Source organism: Crinia signifera, chromosome 7, assembly GCF_055691185.1.
Source record: "Crinia signifera chromosome 7, ASM5569118v1, whole genome shotgun sequence".
Classification (NCBI taxonomy): domain Eukaryota; kingdom Metazoa; phylum Chordata; class Amphibia; order Anura; family Myobatrachidae; genus Crinia; species Crinia signifera.
Genome location: NC_139223.1, coordinates 164177357 through 164200953, shown reverse-complemented (window position 1 = coordinate 164200953; position 23597 = coordinate 164177357). Strand labels below are relative to the sequence as shown.

At 44.6% G+C, this 23597-nt stretch overlaps 1 protein-coding gene across 1 annotated transcript in view; it reads right to left on the bottom strand.

The window, feature by feature from the left end:
* LOC146021264 (carboxypeptidase O-like) overlaps positions 1-23597 on the bottom strand; it is a 47350-nt gene that overhangs the window by 20657 nt on the left and 3096 nt on the right. Inside the window, exons 2-10 of the mRNA XM_083155058.1 lie at positions 13822-13946; positions 12489-12603; positions 11314-11415; positions 9973-10077; positions 9345-9452; positions 6263-6353; positions 3743-3949; positions 1522-1602; positions 282-512 (exon numbers count right to left, since the gene is read on the bottom strand). Of these exons, the coding sequence (XP_083011184.1) occupies positions 282-512; positions 1522-1602; positions 3743-3949; positions 6263-6353; positions 9345-9452; positions 9973-10077; positions 11314-11415; positions 12489-12603; positions 13822-13946 (1165 nt within the window). The remainder of the gene's footprint in view (positions 1-281; positions 513-1521; positions 1603-3742; positions 3950-6262; positions 6354-9344; positions 9453-9972; positions 10078-11313; positions 11416-12488; positions 12604-13821; positions 13947-23597) is intronic.

Sequence of the window (23597 nt, the reverse complement as noted above, 5' to 3'; positions counted from 1 at the left end):
ACCAAATAATGAAGCGAACATCAGCATTATGGCATATTTACAAGCACTAAAGTTATTGTGACGTTGGACATCTGAGCATAAATTTACACACAGTACTTTTGTGTATGATGAATAGTTTTATTGGCCACATCAATCACTTATCACTAATCTATTGAACAGCAGTGGAGAATTACATTATTCTGTCTTTATATTAGTCCCACAGTACAGATTGTCTAATCAGCGTACTAGAACGTAGTATATACAGAAAGAAAAGGAAAGGATCATATGCAGCCAGTGCGAACCAAGAGCAGCTGCACCACCATTATCATCTTCAACCTCAAGTGGCCCAAGGTGCTTCTCATTTAAGAACTCGAACAATGACACCATTGAGACCCACGTTTCCTCACAAGTGGGTTTAATTTGATCCTCTGGCAGCTCAAAAGCAAAGGAGCCCTCGTCTCTCAACTCATAGGTGTAACTGAACGGGATGTCCAGGTCAATTGCCCAGTCTGCCGACGATCCAGAGGTATAATCTGAAACAAATGAAGTAGAGATTCTCATAGGGAAAGAAGATTAATGCTGGCCACACATCAAACCAACTTTCCTCCAACCATCCAACTAGTTGCTTGGATGGAATATAAATATGTTACTGGATGGGAGCAAAGGACAATCATAAATGTGCTCACAAACCCAGGAAAATGGACAAAAATATTCAGTCAAATTGTTTAAATCAAACAAGTTCAACTACAGTACCGTGCCTGAGCGACAGTTTTTGTCCTTTTCCAGATTTTGGGAGCAAATTTCTGAAGTGAATATTACATTTGCTCCCATCCAGTACCAGATTTTTATTCCATCCAAGCAACTAGTTGGATGGTTGGAGGAAAGTTGGTCTGATGTGTGGACAACATAAAACATTATTTTTACGGCACTTTCAAGTTTTTGTGCTTAGTAAATAATCGGGGAGAACTATTAATAGTGGGCAGATGCAGAAACACAAATCTATCTCTACAGTACTGTACCTACAGGCCTACTGAAGTCAAATCGATGTGTATTGCCGCTTGTCCTATACCCTTGGAATCTGGAATGTATGCTCATGTGTGATATATGTACAGAACTCTATAAAATAGCATGGAAGAACCTTATGTTGCCATAAGTACTTCCACTATTACTTGCCCAAATTTAAGATATTTTTTGGGGGGTCCAATAAAAGTGGACAATAATTTGCAACCCAGTGCCCTAGAGGGATCATAGGTTAAACCAGTTTGATTTCTTACCAAATCTTTCTGATTCTCTCATCCTATTAAATTTCACCCATGGTGTATGATCATTCTCTATGAATTGCGTCATCATAACCATTAGTCTGTGGTCATAGTGACCTAATTCAAGGTGCCTCACCCCTATCCTGCCCACATTGACCTTCACTTCCATGGAATTCCAGGAGAAGAACTTTAATGAAAGTCAGGAAGTTCACATGTCCTCATACTCTGTGGTTTCAATGTGTGAATAGAATTTTGAATGAGGCCATGTCGCTATTTTACTTACATAATACGATGGATGAAGATCCTACCGTGTATTCACGGTTATGTACTTTCTTAAGCTCAGCAGCCGCCTTCTCCGCTGCCTCTGTCTAGAAGGTAAAAAACAGAATTTAAGTAAAATTGAATAGAGTAAGAATATCATACAGTAGCTGCATATTTTGGTACATTTTTAAGTAGTTCCTTCTCCTATTCCACTATGCTGATATATAAGGTGAAGATACAGTACTCTTTTCATGAATTGAGGATGTACTTAAATGTGTATTGGGTGATTGTCATGGTTCTACCAGAGATATGGGGTAAATACAATAGTCAGAACTGCTGGGGGGGGGGGGGGGGGGGGTGGTAATTTGGTGGATATCCCTATCCAAAATGCCTAGTATTATTGGGTGAGAGAGGTTACCAAAAAGTATATCCTGAATGCATCTGTGGTGGAACACAGCAAATATTGGTGACATCTGCTGCAGTTTCCCATTTTTGCTTGCAGAAGATGACCCCGATTGGGGCTTTTCTATTGCAGAATGTACTAAGCTCCATTAGCCCTGTAACATGTGGGTTATATTCTGCAAATCAAAGGGATCCCTCCCTGGCATTTGCTTAGATATGGACCATACTTCTGACCAAGGTGTGACCTTTCCTATTTTAGGAAGGAAGGTCTCCTACAAATTACTGTGACCTCAGTAATACTGACAAATGTCTCCTCTACTACAAGTGTTTGTAATGTCAATACCCTTTTAGCTGACACAGTTGGTACTGGGAATGCAACTTTCCATGCACAGTAAGTCATTGCTAAACTGAGTATACACTACTGCGATTTTTTGCAGCAATGTATGCCCAGCCGATCACCTGCGAGCCGCCTGGGACCTTCCTGGGTGGCAGGGTCACATGTAATCCATCAAATGCGTTCCAGTACTTGTGATGGATCCCATGAGACCCCTGTTCCCCAGACTGAGGGAGGTCAGAGGTCAGACCTGCATGCTAATCTGATGCGCACGAATCAGACCTGACATGATTTGGACTGATTTCTTGTCCTGTTCCATTTTGAAGGGGTGAAATCGTCCCAAATCAAGTTAGTGTATGGGGGTCTTAAACAAGATCTTCCTCAATGATTCAAAAACTGTATCTGTTAGTGCTTCTAATTAGAGATGGGCGCAGTCCCTGGTGTTTTGGTCTGGCTCTAATGCATCATCTTGTTTTGGGTTTGGTAAAACAAACCTCATCTGTTTTGGCTTGAATTTAGTTTTGATTCAGCTAACAATTTATGACAAATTGATGATCATTGTTAAACATTAATAAAGATAGCTAAAATCATGTAATTTTTACAATACAAACTAGACAATTGGAATTAAAATCAATTCTCAATCATGGAAATACTGCGTTTGGATTGGATTTCTTCAGGAGATTCATACCGGCTTTCGTTCCGGCTTGGATACACAAAATTCTGGTGTATTTGGATCTCTGGAGAACCGAATCACATTCTTATACAAGGCATAAATCCCAGATTTCCAAAGGTTGCTAAAATGTCTTGCCTGATCCTCATCACATATTTATTTGTTGCTTGGGTACTTGTGTAATATCTGGGCGCCCGATTTTTTCATTGTATTGCATTGCATCGCATCGCACTACTTAAGGCATGCAATGCAATGCGATGTGATTTTTCATTGTAAAGACCAGATTTTTAATTGTATAGTCACCCATGGGTGATTTCATACCCCCACTATTCAACTACGCATGGAGTTGATTTCATATAGTGTGGCGAGCGCAGCGAGGGGATGCAGAATACATGTAAAGTAATCCGCGTCCCCTCGCTGCGCTCGCCACACTATATAAAATCAACTCCATGCGTAGTTGGATAGTGGGGGTATGAAATCACCCATGGCTGACTATACAATTAAAAATCGGGTCTTTACAATGAAAAATCACATTGCATTACATTGCATTGCATCGCATTGCATGCCTTAAGTAGTGGCATGCAATGAAAAAATCGGGCGCCCAGATAATACACAAGTACCGTTGCTTGTTGCCCAATAAAACCTCCAATATCAACTTTATAGTAGTGGCTTCCAAGCCTTTGCCTAATCCCGCTTACATGAATAACAAGATTATATTTGTAGATGGATTCGTACTTGATATCCTCTTACACTCACTAGGTGATCTGCTGATATGCTTGGCGATAGTCTGAGATAGTGGTACCATTTTTAGGAATATAATAAATAATCCCAGGGTACTTGCCATGTTATAATGATTCGCAGATGGAAAAAATACATGTCCATATGGAAGTAGAATATATTGTCCAAAGGAATGTATGTTAAGGTACATGAGAGTATTGGATTTCATTGGTTCCAGAAGATTGACCACCCCTTGAGTCTCCAACTCAGAAGCCGCACTTGGTCCACAGAAGAGTATGCTCTCGCAGTCCCGTGATGTTCCTACGGCTAAACAATAAATACAGATTCAATTATCTGTGTGAAGTATTAACAATGTAGAGCAGTATCTATCTTCAGATCATTGTTTGGAGGTGATAAATCATATTATAATGCAATGGCCCCAGATGAAGGGGAGAGGAGACAGCTAACAAGGTTTATATGGGTTGACTTCTATTTCTGGCAACCAGATAGCATCACACTGGGATAAGAAGACAGAGGTGCGATGAGTGGCTATTTTGCCATATCCTGTAGGGCAGGGCTGGGCAATAGTGGCCATCCAGCTGTTGATGAACTACACATCCCAGGATGCTTTGCATTAATTTTGCTATGTAGCCATGCTGAAAAGGCTGCAAAGCATGCTGGTATGTGTAGTTCATCAACATCTGGAAGGCCGCTATTACCCAGCCCTGCAGTAGGGTATACGGTCATTAGTGTCTAGGTCGACTGGGGCAACACAATCAAAGGGTCAGCGTGGAAAAGGTTGACATGGTTTTTATACTGTATACAGGGCTATTTTTCTCCAGGAACCAGCAGGAACTCAGTTCCTGAACCTCTAATTAAATATGACATCATCATCACTTTAACATTATGCGCAGTGACCTGTATCCTAAGTAATTATTATTATATAGTACGGACTAAGGGGGTTATTCTGGTTGATTCGCAAGGCTGCAAATTCAAGTCACTTACATATGCTTGCATGCTGGGAAGGAAATTGGTGCCCGCGCCCAGCACCCGCGCCATGGTCTCATTATCATGAGAACGCCCAGCGATCCCATATGCTGATGGAGCAACCTGCTGTCTCAAGCCCCTCTACGTCCCCCGCCCACTGTCCTGGGGGTATGCACCCCGAAACATTGCAATTTAAATTTACACCGTTCATTGAGACCTGGAGTGCCATGCCGATAGATAGATAGATAGATAGAGAGATAGATAGATATAAGGATAGATAGATAGATAGATATAAGGATAGATAGATATAAGGATAGATAGACAGATATCAAATAGTTTGCAGTGAGCCATGCGATGGGGTAGTCTTTGAAATGGTAGAAGCTGGTTGGTTGCCTTGAGCAACTTCTCCTGTCTATCCCTCACCAAGGCTTGATACATTTGTACGCCCACTTAGATATACAGTACATGTAAAGTTATAGTAATATTGTCACGGCCTGGACTATCTGTGTTCCCGGCACAGACCTGGGTGCGCCAGTGGAGGGTGCAGGGAACCGGAAGCGGAGAGGCTTGAGGTAGCTGGAGCTCATGCACGGAGGATAGCTGTGAATGACCTGCCGGGGACACAGAGGATTGGCTGAGACCTAAAGCAGATGCGCAGGGTCTAAGCCGACAGCGGTGTTCACCAGGGACCCCCGCAAGGGGATATGGACTTAGCTGCAACTGCCGACCAGGTCGCGGCCCTCTACCCAGGTTCCTCTGTGACTTTGGCAGGGTTTGATACTCTGGAGTCTCTAGAGCAAAGATGTTTGTTGGGGTACTAAAACCATCGATGGGGATCGATGGCACTGAATGCTTGGGAGCAACACGGAGGGCACAGAGGAATATGGATAGCTGGATGTACACAGTATTGTGGACTGAGTACCGTGAGATGCGGCCTGGGAGCCGGTCGATGATATTCGATGGTGATCACTGGGTCACTGGATATCACTGGGGCGGCCTGGGAGCCGAGAGGTATCGGGAATGGGAACCCACTATTATCCGGATGCTGAGGAGATAACCTGGGCTGCACACAGAGAGCTGGATCACACGGCAGATGGAACACATGGAAGCTTCTGGCAGGAGTGGAATAACCAGGAACGCCAATGATGGAACAGGTAACAACGGACTCTGATAACCAGACCTCTGGAGCAAGTGGGGAGTCTTGAAGGGAGCTTAACGCTGGAGAACCCTCAGGGACAACTGACGAGTTGTTCAAGACAGGGAGGAGACTGTGAGACAGGCTTTTATCCCTTCAGGTAATGAGGGAATCAGACGCATGTGTGGGATTTAGCCGCAGCAGCAGCACACAGACCAGGAAGTGAGTTGGAGCTTACCTGGATCATGGGACCCGCCATCTGACCAGGGAATACACCTGGAGCTCTAAGTGACGCAGGGGATGACTTGGAAGCAGGAGACATCACGCCAGGGATTACAGACAGTATATTACCCCAGTGTGCCGGTAAGGGGCGCACGCGAGCGGCATGACAACCGGGGTTCCTGACAAATATGTGTTTATGTCACTGAGTTACCCCATCTTACATCTAGCAATCAGAGCACACCACGCACAGTCATATGCCATAAATATAAAGCTAGAGGCATGGAACCAGCACTTACTGCACCAATTTGAATCAAAGTTCCGATTAAGGTCTACTCCAAAACAGGTTCCATTATCATGCGGTGACCGGTTCTTCCTCCAGAGACGTTCCTGGAAGTGATGATGAGATACATGGTTATCAAGGCAAATTAAAAGTGTTTTCTATTCTGAGTACAGTGCAGAGTATGCAGCTGGCTTGACATTTGCTTCCCCTTAAGAACTAATGATTTTCCCAGTGTGTGCAGTCTGTGTGTAGCCAGGACTTACTCAGCAGCTGCGATAGAATCAGGCTGATCGGGGGTGGAGCTGACATCACATGACTTCCCCTCACACACCTGGCCATGCCTGTGTATTACCTGACACTCCCAGATAACAGCCGCTCACCATGTAATGATTCCCCAGTGTGTGCAGTCTGTGCATAGCCCAGGACTTACTCAGCGGCTATGATACAGATAGGGCAGGCCTTATGCTTGCTGGCGAATCGCCAGCAGCATGCTGCTGGCGATCCGCCAGCAACACGGCGCGCCATCTGACTGAGACGCGCGTGCGTCCCCCACGCACGTGCGTCTCAGTATCCGGGCGGCCGGCGGGCGAGGCGGACGCAATACTGTCCGCCTCCCGCTCGAGGGGGGCTGGGGGGACCCGAGGAGGCTGTGGGGGGGTGCGGGCGCCCGGTGTGGGCACCGGGCGACCGTCGGAAGGGGACGGCAGCACCGTCGGAAGGGGACGCGCGCGCACCTCGTGCGCGCGCGTCCCCTTCCGACACGCAGATGGCGCGGGAGCAGGGAATGGCGAATGGCGTCGCCATCGCCATCCCCTGCAAAGATGAGCCCGGCCCCATCTGTAGAATCAGGCTGATCGGGAGCGGAGCTGAATTCACATGACTTCCCCTCACACACCTGGCCACGCCTGCGTATTACCTGACACTCCCAGATAACAGCCGCTCACCATGTAATGATTCCCCAGTGTGTGCAGTCTGTGTGTAGCCCAGGACTTACTCAGTGGCTGTGATAGAATCAGGCTGATTGGGGGGGGGGGGGGGAGCTGACATTACATGACCTCCCCTCACACACCTGGCCACACTTCCATTATCCCTAACACTCCCAGATAACAGCCGCTCTCCATGTAATGATTCCTCAGTGTGTGCAGTCTGTGCGTAGCCCAGGACTTACTCAGCGGCTGCGATAGAATCAGGCTGATCGGGGGGGGGGGGGGGGAGCTGACATTACATGACCTCCCTTCATACACCTGGGTACGCCTGCATTATCCCTGACACTTCCAGATAACAGACGCTCACCATGTAATGATTCCCCAGTGTGTGCAGTGTGTGCAGTGTGTGCGTAGCCCAGGACTTACTCAGTGGCTGTGATAGAATCAGGCTGATTGGGGCGGAGCTGACGTCACATGACTTCCCCTCACACACCTGGCCATGCCTGCATTATCCCTGACACTCCCAGATAACAGCCGCTCACCATGTAATGATTCCCCAGTGTGTGCAGCGTGTGCGTAGCCCAGGACTTACTCAGCGGCTGTGATAGAATCAGGCTGATCGGGGGCGGAGCTGATGTCACATGACTTCCCCCTCACACACCTGGCCACGCCTGCGTATTACCTGACACTCCCAGATAACAGCCGCTCACCATGTAATGATTCCCCAGTGTGTGCAGTGTCTGCGTAGCCCAGGACTTACTCAGCGGCTGTGATAGAATCAGGCTGATCGGTGGCGGAGCTGACATCACATGACTTCCCCTCATACACCTGGCCACGCCTGCGTATTACCTGACACTCCTAGATAACAGCCGCTCACCATGTAATGATTCCCCAGTGTGTGCAGTCTGTGTGTAGCCCAGGACTTACTCAGCGGCTGTGATAGAATCAGGCTGATCGAGGAGGGATCTAACATCACATGACTTCCCCTCATACACCTGGCTACGCCTGCGTATTACCTGACACTCCTAGATAACAGCCGCTCTCCATGTAATGATTCCCCAGTGTATGCAGTCTGTGCGTAGCCCAGGACTTACTCAGCGGCTATGATAGAATCAGGCTGATCGGGGACGGAGCTGACATCACATGACTTCCCCTCACACACCTGGCCATGCCTGCATTATCCCTGACACTTCCAGATAACAGCCGCTCACCATGTAATGATTCCCCAGTGTGTGCAGTGTCTGCGTAGCCCAGGACTTACTCAGCGGCTGTGATAGAATCAGGCTGATCGAGGGCGAAGCTGACATCACATGACTTCCCCTCACACACCTGGCCACGCCTGCGTATTACCTGACACTCCCAGATAACAGCCGCTCACCATGTAATGATTCCCCAGTGTGCGCAGTCTGTACGTAGCCCAGGACTTACTCAGCGGCTGTGATAGAATCAGGCTGATTGGGGGCGGAGCTGGCATCACATGACTTCCCCTCACACACCTGGCCACGCCTGCATTATCCCTGACACTATCAGATAACAGCCTCTCACCATGTAATGATTCCCCAGTGTGTACAGATTGGTTGGGCCCCAGTAATACTGTAGCTCCTGGAAGTATGTTTTTCCCATTTAAGGGACCTCAAAATAAGGAACAGACTGAGGTTTATGTGGCCGCATCCTTTGGGGTGAAGGTTGCACCCCCCTATCAGTGTCTCCGGGCATCAATATAAAACAGTTTCTATATAGTATAGTATTTATCTCATTCTCCTCCTGAAGCTTAGATTGCAACAAATACACAGCCACAGCACCTTTGCCAGGCCCCGGTATAGGGAGGGGTGTGGCCAATGTACAGGGGGTGTGGACAAAGCACCTTCTTTTGCGAATATTAAAAATGATATATTATGGGATTGTTTTTGCTTGTATCTGGATGGCTGACAGACATGTCTAGGTCTAAAGTCAATAGATTACTACCATACCATATGTATATTGTAATTATACTGGCAGTGGTGGCCATTTTAGGAACTAATTAATATAGGCATACTGGATATTCTTTTCTTCGCAATCATCAGTGTTACAGTAAATCACAGAAGAGGACATTGAAAATAATTTCTAAGAAAATGTATATACATTTACTAATGATGACATCATAGAGTGTAATAGTCAGCACCAGGTTCTTACTGTCGTAAAGGAATAGATGTATCCGTCTACGTTCAGCACAGGCACAACATAGAAGTCTACTTGCTTCAGGAGCTTGTTTATCAAAGGCTCGTTCTGTCTCGCCAGGATCTGGAAAACAAAGTTATGCGTATGAGGGATTTCACTAATACACAGCAAACGGCCAGTCTATTTGGGTTGTTCTTGTTAGCGAGGCGGATTTGTAATGAACCGTCAGTTGCACGTTAAACATTAAGGTGTCTGTGCAGTAAGTCTCGGAGAAAGATAAAGTACATACTATCATGCAGTTATGAGCTCATTGGCTGCTACAGTACTTTATATCCTTGACCTCTACTTTTTGTAAAACCTCATGTTTTTCCGCCTCAGTCTTTCTAACCATCAGATTTACTCATTTGCAAAATGCATTTCACATTGATTTTCTGATCTTTTAGTGCCATGAAAATATTGTTGAGGGCCCAAGGTGGCTGAGAACCAAGTTTGGGATCCACTTTTTAACAGCCGGGCTCACAATGTCCTGTGATATAAGGTTTAGTATCTGGTGGAACACTCACTTGGTAACAATAGCAAGAAGCTGACTATTGCTCTCGTTATTAATAGTTACATAACAAAAGTATATAACCTGGGACTGTACCTCTTTCACAAACCACTGGCAGTACGCGGGAGCGATCCATTCGCGAGCATGCATGCCGCAGTCCATGAATACAACTTTCTTTGTCTTGGATGATGGGAATCCGATCTGCAAACAATAGATTTTTACATTGAGATGATGGGGATGTAGGACATGCACAAGTACCATCACTGCAAGAAACAACCCCGATTATAAATAAAGTAGGATTGTGTTTTATTAACGATATACACGTTTCAGGAGCCTTCTTGTGGTCTTTGGCATTTGCTGTCTGGTCAGTTGCTAAGGTGCAAAGCAGAACTGCTAGATAAGGAGCAGGCAGAAATCCATTAGAACGTTAAGATGTTGTTGTAAATGAATGGAAGTGAGATATCTGAGGGTCTGGGGAGGCTTGGGAGGTTGGAGGTCTGAACTGAGGGTCTAAGAGTTGAGTTGTGAGGTGGCTGGGGGTCTGATCTAAGAGGAGGCTGAGGGTCTGAGGAGGCAGAGAGTCTGAGCTGTGAGGAAGCTGTTGATACAGTATGAGGAGGCTGAGGGTCTGAGCTGTGAGGAAGCTGATGGTATGAAGAAGCTGAGGGTCTGAGCTGTGAGGAAGCTGATGTTATGAAGAAGCTGAGGGTCTGAGCTGTGAGGAAGCTGATGGTATGAAGAAGCTGAGGGTCTGAGCTGTGAGGAAGCTGATGTTATGAAAAAGCTGAGGGTCTGAGCTGTGAGGAAGCTGATGTTATGAAGAAGCTGAGGGTCTGAGCTGTGAGGAAGCTGAAAATATGAGGAGGGTGAAGGTCTGAGCAATGAGGAGGCTGAGGGTCTGAGCTATGAGGAGGCTGAGGGTCTGAGCTATGAGGAGGCTTAGGGTCTGAGCTATGAGGAGGCTGAGGGTCTGAGCTATGAGGAGGCTGAAGGTATGAAGAGGCTGAGGGTCTGAGGAGGCTGAGGGTTTGGTCTATGCTTTGGATTGTAGAAGTGTGAAGAAGTTACGGTGGTGGATGCAGATGATTCGGTCATAGTTTAATAGAGGGAAATGTTAAAGATAAAGAACTAAGGGTATGTTACAACGTCAGGAGAGGACAAAGTAATACGTGTTGGTGCAAATAGTGTCTATTATATGACTTAAACATTCTTCCCTCCGGTCACATATGAGAGCGCCGGCAATCAGACCGGATAGAGGATGGAAATATTACTTCTTGGTCCATAAATCTTCCTTATGCCCCAAAACTGCTCTGATCTCCTGTATCTTACCACAGACGTTACCAAGATAGAATGCAGAACTGTACTTTCCCTTATCCGGAAGACAAACACACAAGACTGTCATGCGTGTAATATGGCACATGTATGTCTATGGCTTACTTTGAAGTAGTAGATGGGACGCTCCTCATATGTGTGCCCCAGAAGATGCTGTGCCACCAAATTACTGTGTTTGTCTTTAATCAGTTCCATCCAGGTATAAATCTGTAACAGTGTAGAGTCTATTAGCCATTGTCTACAGTATATTTTACATAAATCATTCTATCTATCTATCTATCTATCTATCTATCTATCTATCTATCTATCTATCGTTCTATCTATCTATCGTTCTATCTATCTATCGTTCTATCTATCGTTCTATCCATCTATCTATCGTTCTATCTATCTATCTATCTATCTATCTATCTATCTATCTATCTATCTATCTATCTATCTATCTATCGTTCCATCGTTTCATCGCTCTATCTATCTATCTGTCTATCTATCTATTTATGGGCCTGATTCAGGCCTGATCACTGTGCAGAGTTTCAGATGACCTCAAGTAGATAGCCACTGCCCAGAAATCCCGCCCCGTGCAAATCTGTGAGTGAATTGCGATAATATCGCTATCCGCTATGTTGTCGCACATCCATGCGCAATTCCTGGGCTTGCCTGCATTTTTTTCTGACACTCCCAGAAATGTCTGGTGACCGCCCCCGGGGGCTGGCTTCCTGACTCCACCGCCCCCGAGCGCTGGCTTCCTGACTCCACCGCCCCCGAGCGCTGGCTTCCTGACTTCACCGCCCCCAAGCGCTGGCTTCCTGACTCCACCGCCCCCGAACATTGGCTTCCTGACTCCACCGCCCCCGAGCGCTGGCTTCCTGACTCCACCGCCCGAGCACTGGCTTCCTGACTCCACCGCCCCCGAGCACTGGCTTCCTGACTCCACCACCCCCGAGCACTGGCTTCCTGACTCCACCGCCCCCGAGCACTGGATTCCTGACTCCACCGCCCCCGAGCACTGGCTTCCTGACTCCACCGCCCCCGAGCACTGGCTTCCTGACTCCCGGGGATTGAGATTAGATCTATCGCTGTTTTCTTCGCTATTTGAGCTCACGCATGCGAGCCATGATACATATGCATGAGCAGTCATTGGATTATCGAACGGATTGTGAATCCAACCAACAGCGATCACCTCTGAATCAGGCCCTATGTGTGGTGCGATTACAAGCTAGACATCCAGCGGGTGTATATTATACTATGACACACTGTACCACGGAACATTGCAGCTTGCTTACCTCATCCATAGGGTGGTATTCAGTGTACGTATACGTGTCCAGGGATATCGCCCTTGCTCTGTTATTTCTCACAGGTCGGCTGTCAATCAGCTTCTGCACATCTTCAATCGTGACGCTGCGGAGAGGAAAGACATGTGTGACATGGAAACTCACCCCAATCCCTCTTCTGCTGCTCAGTAGGACGCTATAAACTTCTGAACTTCTGCAGCTGATTATTTGCACCCTGTCACTGTATATATAATTATAATTGAGGCCTGGACCATGAGGCCACAGCAGAGGTGTTAATGCATGTCTCATTTTCATGTAATGCCACCTTCTTTTGCATGTAAAAAACAGGGGGGGGCTATGGTTCCAGGATGAGTTTGGGACCAGTTGTAGGATCACAATAAGAGGGTCTCTGTTGTGTCTGTTTCTTATGACCTCCCCCATTTGTGAATTCTATTTATTTATTATTGCAGGGATTTGCAATGCTGTCTTGGCCTCCCGATCATTTGTGTATGTAATAAAGCTGTAACCTTATAACGGCAATCACTGTGTGTATGTATTTATTTCAGGTTTAAGTTCGAGTGGCTTACTATGGTCTAAATTGCTCTTTATAGAATTCATCAGATTATCCTGAACTTAATAACATGCAATTGTTAACAATAAAATAAAATGAATATACTGTAATAAAACATTTGTGATATTGATAGATTTATATACTTATTTTGATACATAAAATACCCCGATGGTGGGGATATCAGCGGTCAAAAGACAGACACCAGCATCCAGATATGGAGATTACCAACAGGGGCTTCATAATTGACCTAACGCTGTCCCTCTAGCCCCTAACCCTCCATCCCCACAGCCTAACCCTAACCCTCCCCACTAGTGCATAACTCAAACCTTATTACTCTGCAGCCTAACCCTAACCCCCACCTCTCAGCCTAAACCTAACCCCTCACCAAGCTGCCTAACCCTAACCCACCAGCTCTCAGCCTAACCCTAAACTCCCACCTCACAGCCTAACCCTACACTCCCAAATCACAGCCTAACCCTAACCCCCACCTCACAGCCTAACCCTAAACTCACAACTCACAACCTAACCCTAACCCACCACTTCTTGGCCTAACCCTAAGCCCCCATCTCACAGCCTAATCCTAACCCTTAACCTCTCAGCCTTACCCCTAGCCTCCATTCTTAGTGCCTAATACTAACCCTCACTCCCCACAGCCTAACTTTAACTCCAAGTTTCCCCTTAGTGCCTAAACCGTGCCCCATCCATAATGTGCGTCACTATCCTAATATCATAATTGTGTATATGAGAGCCATCATTTGGGTACAGTTAGCGTACATATAGGGAATGTTCTGCTGGCCAAGCTTCTCTTTAAACTGCAGGACGTTGGACACTTGGACCCGGACTTGCACCTCTCTCCCGCTATATATTTCCTCTACGATATCCGGCTTCCACAAGTCAAGCTGGTTGGAGAGAATTATTATAAAGTTATTAAGAAGTTATTATAGATAAACCAACACATCACTCTGAAAATAAATGATTGAATTGATTGTAATCAGACAGTTTGGATGGTTCTAGATTTGAAATGTAAATTGGTAAAATATTTTTTGCTATTGCTCAGGGAGTTACTGAATTGTAGAATCCACAACTTTTCCAGAACAGCTAAGAGTACCAGCAGTCATGGTCCATCATGTCCAAAGGAATGGGCTCCGTGGCAGTGTGCCCTTTCTCCCCCCTCAGAGAAGGCAGATGTTTATAAATATGTTTATGTGTTTCTCAATGTTGCTTTATCTATGTTTAGGTGCTTCAACTATGCATGGATGTCTGAGGTCATTGTGTCACGGATGTGGCTATTTGTGAACCCGGGCTAGGCCTAGACACTGGGTGTGACTCGGGGTCTTTGGGCAGAATGTGGTTGATTTGCTGTAGACCTTTCTCATCAGGACAGAGATAGACAGGTTGGAGTAGCTGGTAAGGACCAGTTGTGGATATACTGGAATGATGGAGATCAGCTATTCTGGATGACTGGAGTGTGCCTGTGCCAGGTATGCGGAACACTGAGATATGGCAGGACCAGTAAAGCAGTATTGCTGGGATGGCTGCAGTACCAGCTACTCAGAATGACTGGGATGAATGCTGTACCAGCCATGCATGGTAACACTGGAGAGGTATTGCAGGAACAGCTAATCAGGATAGCTGCTGGAGTCAGGAAATGTGATGGATGGAAACTGCACTAGTCTGAGAACTCCAAACAGGAGCAAACACTGTAACTCTACAGGTCAGCAGGCAACAAAGCACTGGCGATATACCTGTGGTGGAAATCAGGTTTTATATCCCTGGCTGTTAGCTGATTGGTAGAGATTACCACATGGCAGAAGTTTATCTGCCTATTGGGTCCTGAGCAGTCAGCTAAGAGAAACTGTCATAAGAACTTATTTTTTTGATGCACTTCGCTGCTGTAAAATAGTAATATTTCAAATGATGGTCTGCTGATCAAGAATAATGAATCCGGACACACTGTGTATATTCAACCTTTTTTATATAAAAAGTAACAAAATAAAAATTATAACATTTAATACAGAAACATACATTTATATAAAATATAACACATAGCTCTATAATTAGGGCTGTATTGTTAGTATAGCACTAGGAATAATATATCATATGGAGTCTCCAATAATAAATAGATAAATGGTACCAAAGAAATTTTCCTTGTTTAGCAGCAATATGACAAGCAGTAGTAGCCTCTGTGTTAGTAGGATTAGTAAGCCGGTATTTCACTATGTAGCCAGTCCATTAGCATGTAAATTGACACGCAATAGAGTTTGTATGGCGAAGATATCAGTCACCGGTCAAATGCAGATAGAGTAATACACTTGGTTCCTTTATTGGGAGACCAATTATATCTGGTGTAGATTCTCTTACTTCTAATTTGTCACATTTTGTTGATTCACACCTTCAGAAATTTGTCACTTCACTCCCTTCACATATCAAAGACACAACCCATATTCTGAATAAAACTCTTGGATTAGCATGGACAAAGGGGTGGGGATTCCTCACCCTGGATGTCCAAGCATTGTATACGAATATTCCTCACAATTTAGGCTTAGGGCAGTATTCAATGACGGAGTTCTCCGTGCATGGAGAGCGTTTTATTTTGCTCTCCATGCACTCTCCGTGTTCCGGAGGGCTCGCTGCCACTCCTGCTCCCACTATTCAACGTTTTTAAGACTCGCCGCCACTCGCGGCGAGTCTTAACCCCTGCAGCGGACGAGCGTCCGCGGCAGGGAGCTGACAGGGAGCCGTGGGACGTGGCATCCAGGGAGATTAAAGTCTCCCTGGATGCCACAGAACATATGTGAGGGTAGGGGGCCCCCCTGGGACCCAGGCAGCACAGGCTGCCCCCCCCCTATAGCCAGCGGGGGACCCAGTATTCACTGCACCCGAACGTGCATACGGGTGCAGTGAATATATGAATATCTAATGAGCGGCTCGAGCGCTCCGGCCCCCTGCTGGCTGCACTGTGTAAAAAAAAAGAAAAAAAAAATTAAAAAAAATATTTTTTTTTAAATTAAATATATATTCATGTGCTATAAGCACATGAATAAAAATCACATGCCCCTTCACAGAAAAAAAATCCTGATTTTTTGACACCAAAATTAAATACAAAACCCTTTTAGATTAAAAGTTCACATTCCAGCTCTCCATCAAAAGATGGAGAATTTCTACACGGAGAGAGACGGCGAAAATCACTTAGAAAGACGGAGAACATTTCACATTGAATAGGGTTGCTCGCTTTTGGAGAGCAAAATGCCCCATCCAAGGCGAAAAAAGCACAAATTCTCCACAAAACACGGAGAACTTTTCTCATTGAATACTGCCCTTAGAAGCCATTTATTATTATCTTGATTCAGATGTAAACACGTCCCTCACGAAAAAACACTTTATTCTAGATCCTATACTTTTTATACTCACTCACTTTTTTCCTGCAAAGACTTGGGACGGCCATGGGGACCAGATTTGCACCAAGCTTTGCAAACCTCTATATGGGCCGCCTGGAAGAACAACTTATATGGGGCGGTCCATATAGAGAGAATCTGGTCCTCTATGGCCGTTTCATTGATGACCTCTTCATAATATGGAGAGGGGGTCATGATCTGGCTGTCGATTTTGTTAACTTTTTAAATTCTAACACTTTCAATCTTACTTTCACCTACACTTTTTGTTATACTGCTGTCAACTTCCTGGATATTGCATTTTCAATACAGAATGATACACTGGTTTCCTCGAATTACTTAAAACCTGTAGGAACCAGCAACTATCTACATTATGATAGCGGGCATTACAAGCCCTGGATTAAAACTATTCCAAAAAACCAGCTACTAAGATTACGTCTAAATTGTACCTTATAGATAGAATATCAACGCCAATCACAACTAATGTTAGATAATTTTAGGAGACGCGGCTATCCAGAAGTAATTCTGAAGAAGCCTCTGCTAGTGTAAACAAAATTCAAAGAAACAGTTTATTACAACCAAAAAAAAACAAAAGTCAGTTTGTCACAAAATAGTACAATTAATTTTGTGTCCAAATTTAACACAAAATCGTATCACATTTAAAAAATCCCACGCAATAATTTTGAGATTCTTAACCATGATAAAGTTCTCCAAGGCCATATAACTACACCAAGAATAACATTTAGAAGAAATAGAAATATTAAAGATCATATTTCACCAAGTTTATTACATCCCTGAAACCAGACAAACAACCAACCTGGCTTCCACCAAAACCGAATGGAAGCTTTAAATGTAATAAAAATGTCTGCCTAACCTGTAAACATATGTCAAATAGAAAAAATATAATAACCTCCTCCTTTAATACAAAATCTTTTCCAATTAGACAGTTCATGCGACACTACTTATTGTGTGTACGTTCTAGAATGTCCCTGCAAATTACAATATGTGGGTCGGACAACTCGAAGCATTAAGTGTAGATTTAGGGAACACAGGAACAATATACTAAAAAAGATAAGAAATCATAGTATTCCCCGCCATTTCTCCGATAAACACGAAGGAGATCCGAATGGACTGTCAGTTACAGCAATAGAGCATATTACAGATACAAAAAGAGGAGGTGACAGATTTAAAAGGCTTTGCATTGCTGAAACATCTTGGATCTTCAAATTGGAGAACTTGAATCCACAAGGGCTAAATGAGGCTCTGGATTTCGCAGGCATTGATTGACAACAGATCCTACATAGATATACCTTCATGGTTATATAGGGAAATATGTATATGAATCCTGTTTTTTCCGTGCGGGTTGGTGGGACAGACATCTACCCTCTGTGCGCATTTATGTGACACTGGCGGTTTGCAGATTTCTCTCCCCCCATCCCCCACGAAACATAAACAGAATATTTACATTTATATAATATATGCTATATACCCTATGGGCTCTTCTTATTTTCCACAATCTTTATATATGGTCTTCCGACTCTTAACATGTATTGAATGACACTAGATCTCATATAGATATGTTCCTATGGATATATGGGGAAATATGTACATGGAACCTACTCTTGCTTCGTGCAGGTTGTTGGGACAGACATCTACCCTCAGTGCACATTTTATGTGACACTGTTGGTTTGTAGATTTCTCTCCCCCCACCCTCCAGGAAACTCATTATAATATAAGATATATGATATATGGGCTAGTATATATGGTATTAAGAATTTTTGCGATCTTTCTCTATATGTATTTATGACTGTACTTAAAATTACATCTATATGAGAATGGGTCCCCATTTTATAGGGATGTACGATAAGAACTTCACTTTTGACCGGTGCGGACCGCTGAGAGGGTATTTAGCCCTATTCTTAGGGATACTAATAACTGGGGATTTTCTCCCAATATGTAGACTATAGGGGCCGAATACATTTTTTATAATACTCAATATATGGACCATCAGCCTGAACCACAAAGAACGTAATATATCTATAGAGGAATATTTCCTCTCTTCTCTGGTTTTATATCTATAGAAGTTATCATACGATAAATACGACTGATTATTATTTTTATACCGTCTGAGAATTGTTAAGGTTGTCTTTTCTAATAACTAATAAATAAATAAATAAATAAACAAAGTACAGCAGAGGATTTCACTTCTTTCTGGATGTACAATTATGTATGTCATTATAAAAACAAATTTGATATATTACGACTTGGAAATCATATGTGCACTGTGTAAAGGTGGGCATACAGCGAGATGATTTGGTCCGATTTCGGCCGATTGCGATCAATCGGCCCGTTAAATCGGACCAAATCTGTTCTTCATGACATGGCGTCGGGTCCGATACGCGGTCCCGTGCGTATCGGACCCGGCCCCAGGGGTCGGACCGGCGGGACATAAGATCCGTCGCAATCGACCAGAATGATCATCAGTGTCCACTGTGTCCAGCGCCATAGCGGGTGGGCAGCAGCCGCGGCAATTACAACTTTAAAATAGCATGTCAAATGACTGCCCGGCTAATGATTGGCTGAGATAGAGCAGTCAGCCAATCAGTGGCCTCCCAGAGTGCTCTATCTCAGCCAATCAAAAGCCGGAGAGTCATTTGACACATTATTTTGAAGATGTAATAGCCGCCGCTGCCCGCCCGCTGCGGCGCTGGACACAGTGAGTCTGATTAACGCTGCTGCCCCACTCCTTCCTCCCCAGCCGACCACTCATTTGAGAGCCGGTGCCGCCCACCCCACCCCCACTGCTCTTCACCGCCCTGCAGCTCCCTGTTATAGCACCTCAAGTCCTAATCATATGTGAGCCTCCCGGGGAGCTGAATTGGGTCTGACTTGTCCTTAGGACAAGTTGGCTCTATGTATGGGGGCCTTTAGCTTGCTCTCTCAAAATAAATAAATAAAGAAATAATAATAAAAATATAAAAAAACAATTATTCAAATAATTGGAACACCAAGAAAACACATAACTATGGTTGTTAGTGGTAAAGGTTTTTTAAATAATCAACTTAGAAATAAATAGAACTATGTCTCTCACTATGCTGTAGAATGTTATATGTATCAATCTCCTCTAACTAAAGAAAAAAGTACTAATAGGTTCATTCCTCTAATATTGGCTAATTAATGTTAATAATTATAGTTGTTAAGCTCCCCTTAAGATAAAGAAATAAAATGTGTTATAAACAGTACATATGAGACGACTATATAGCGTCTTTAAATGTATACATTGATTTCAGGATTGTTTTACCGGACACACTGTTTTTACATGTATAGAATGAGTATAATTGGTTATTATTCAATAATTGAGAACACTATGTGGCATTTCAGCCTTTAAATAGCACACAGGACTGCTAAATGGAATCTGTCTTGAGAAAGATCCCAGTGCATTTTGGGTACGAAACGCGTTGACGCAATCTACAGTTCCTGTGGAGTCTCCAACCCTCCCCCAGCCGGCGTATTTCCAAAACGCTGAACGCTGAGCAAACCTACAGACTTTGCCTCAAACTTAAAACTAAAAACAGCAGCACAGTGAAAACTACTATATCTGTGGTGAGCATACCGGACCGGCTCTTTTCCTTTGGCCTTCCGCTCTTAAACAAACTGAGCGAGGGGATCCCCGCCGGTACCGACGGCTGTGCAGAAAGTACATCAGCCCTTTACCATACGGCGTGCCACGCTCCGTGAGTATATAAAAGAACCAAGTTTATTACTCTATCTGCATTTGACCGGTGACTGATATCTTTGCCATACAAACTCTTTTGCGTTTCAATTTACATGCTAATGGACTGGCTACATAGTGAAATACTGGCTTACTAATCCTACTAACACAGAGGCTACTACTGCTTGTCATATTGCTGCTAAACAAGGAAAATTTCTTTGGTACCATTAATCTATTTATTATTGGAGACTCCAAATGATATATTATTCCTAGTGCTATACTAACAATACAGCCCTAATTTTAGAGCTATGTGTTATATTTTATCTAAATGTATGTTTCTATATTAAATGTTATAATTTTTATTTTGTTACTTTTTATATAAAAAAGGTTGAATATACACAGTGTGGCCGGATTCATTATTCTTGATCGGCAGACCATAATATTAAATATTACTATTTTACAGCAGCGAAGTGCATCAAAAAAAAAATAATGTTTTAGTTCTTTTGTCTTTTTTGTGAGCTCCGGTGAACTCACTAGATGCTTGCAGCAGCCGGCTATAAAATAATGTAACACATTAGTGTTTTATTAAATCTTGCATCAAGCACCAGGATTGTGAAGTCGGGTGGGGGCTCCCAACCTCTACTTGACTACACACCTTTCTCCAAGAGAAACTGTCATGGCTGAATTTGGATGGAACTATGGGGCGGTGTGTGCAGCGGACAAATAGCAATAGCCTCAGGCTCTGAAAACATGGGGAATGGGACAACAGTGTGGATACAAATGACGCAGGATGCCAGACGAACCAGTGGGTGACAGAAGGTGCCTCTGAGTGCGGCGTAGGGAAGAGAGTACCCGGCTTGGAAGAGGTGTGGATCTCCGTTTTGTGACATATTGGTTCTTACTAAACACGAGTATACTGTAGATTAGATATTGGTTCGGATTGGTCTTTATGTCCATTTCAGGATCTACAGGCTAAACTGCCAATCCATAAAAATTCAGGTTTGTCTCACAAGGAATAACTGTGGTTCTCATTTAGAGCAATATTTTAATTTGCTTTCTTCTGTACTAGTATGTAAGATTTGATAGAACCCTACGCAGTTAATGGAGGCCAGCTAACGTGTTCCAGCACATCCCTATCTATCTAATCTTCCAGAGACAGTTTTCTTCTGCCTCTGTTATTCTAGGAATGGAATCAGGTACAGTCCTAAACTGGCAGCAACATTTGTGGCACATAGAATCTACTGTCATTCATTAATTACAGATAATTTCTTATAAAATTAATGGGTACTTCTTTACTTTCACGGCGCCAGCATGGCGCCGCGCGTACTTCCGGGTTACGCTCGCCACTAATTAAGTAAAATAAACTAAGTTAACGCCATGCCAACATGGATAGTTCATACCTCCACTATCCATGTGTGCATGGTGTTGATTTTAATTAGCGTGGCGAGCGTAGCGAGCCACCGAGCCCGCAGCGTGGGCGAGCGAAGCGAGCCCCGCAAGGGGACTCTGACGCGCGGCGCCATGCTGGCGCCGTGAAAGTAAAGAAGTACCAATTAGAGTTTAGTGATTCAACTGGATTTGACAATTAAAAAATTGATTGCTTTAAAGCTAACAATAAATCCAGTGAAAATTTGTTTAGAGTTCCTCTGCTATAGAATCTAGCCTGGGCAGTAGAGGGGTGGATTCAGAGATCACTGCAAATGCTATCAAGGTTTTTACTTTAGAATGCAGCAGTAATATCCACATGTCACAGCCACCAGGATTGGTATTGAGATGCCAACTGGAGGCATTGCAGGTCAGCTGCTTGAGTGCGAAGTTCAACATTGCCATTGCGCCCGTCTCTGAATACTGTCCATTTGGGAGCAGTGGCGGATTTAAGGAGGGGCGAACGGGACAGTCACCCCCCCTAGGCCAGTGGAATCACTATACTGATAGCTGAGGATCCCCTCTTTCCAGGGATACCAGAATTTTGAAAATTGGCCCTGGGAAACTAGAGATATCCAACTTCAAATCAGCAGTCCAAATCCGACCTGTTAATTGCAATTCCCAGTCATATTTCTCAAGTTCTCTCTGACCTAGAGTTTTTCAGAGAGTATATTCCAAAAGCGGGGACTCTCCCCTTTCTGTTGACACTAGCGATTTGTCTCTATCATGCCCAGAACCAGAGATATCAGCCTTCCAGCAGCCGGTCCATGCTCCAGCTCCAAAAGTCTGGTGTACAGTTTTATGTTTTTGTCAATGGATTGCTCTGGCTCCTGATCTCTGATCCAAGTTCCCAGCACCTCCTGAAAGTTGGGACTCTAGGTTTTTAATACTACTGAAGGCTAAGAAATCTATTTCCAGATAATGGCGATATATCTGCAGTCAAACAAGCTGCCCTTCCACCAGAAAATGACGAATATTAAGCCCACTCCATTATCCAACCCTCCCCTGTGTATTAAACACCCCCTACCTCCCTGGAAGTCATTTACAAGGGACCCTTCATTCAGCTCAGTGCCCCCTTCCACACGTTAGTGTTCTCCCTCCCACCACCTGTGCAGTAAAGGAGTAATTAGCAGAAGTTACTGCTCCAGGTCCTAGATGTTGAGTGGAAGATAGAGCACCCCCTGCCACCCGTGGGACATCAAAGCTGCTGCTGATAGCACCCCCCACCCCTAGGAGGGGAGAATGGGTAAGGGCCCCAGTGCATTGCTTTGCCCAGGGGCCCACACTGCTGTTAAGACAGCCCTGGGTTAGGGGTATACTCCTCACTGCCGCCGCCCGCATCTGCACCCGCACCTACTAAGTAATGATGGTAGTGATGATGGGGAGGTGATGACGCCGTGTCTCTCACCCAGTAGCTGATATAGCTGGGCTTTCTCTCCCCATCCTGCTGTCCTATTGGCTGGTGGGCTGTAAATTAAGTGGTTTGCCAACGTGATTGCTCACAGACAGTGTGAGGTGGGCTGTGTCTGCAGCACGGCGGGTGTGTGCCCGTTGTGTGCCCGGTTTCAGGATGAAGTCACCTGACGAGCGGGAGCAGCCACAGCCTGGAGCTCCCTTGTGTGTGCACTGTCCGGCTGCTGGTGCGTCCGGCTGCACATACAGTGTGTTTGTATGTGTGATATACTATGTATGTATTTCGTGTGAGCTGTGTGTGATGTGAAATGTACATGTGTGTTTGTGGTGTGCTATCTATATGTGTGCAATGCAGAACCCCCATGCAGGGTTTTTTCTTTAACATTTATTATTATTATTTTTTTAAATTATTATTATTATTTGGGGGGGTTATTTGCAGTCTTACAATGGGAGGAGTCAGGAATGGAAAGGGGAGGAGTCAGGACTGGAGGGGGAGGGTCAAGTTTAAACAGTAAACCGCCCCCCCCCCCCCTAGAAGAGAAGTCTAGATCCGCCACTGTTTGGGAGATCTCTCAAACATTGCGAGACCTACAAGTAGCCAGACCTCT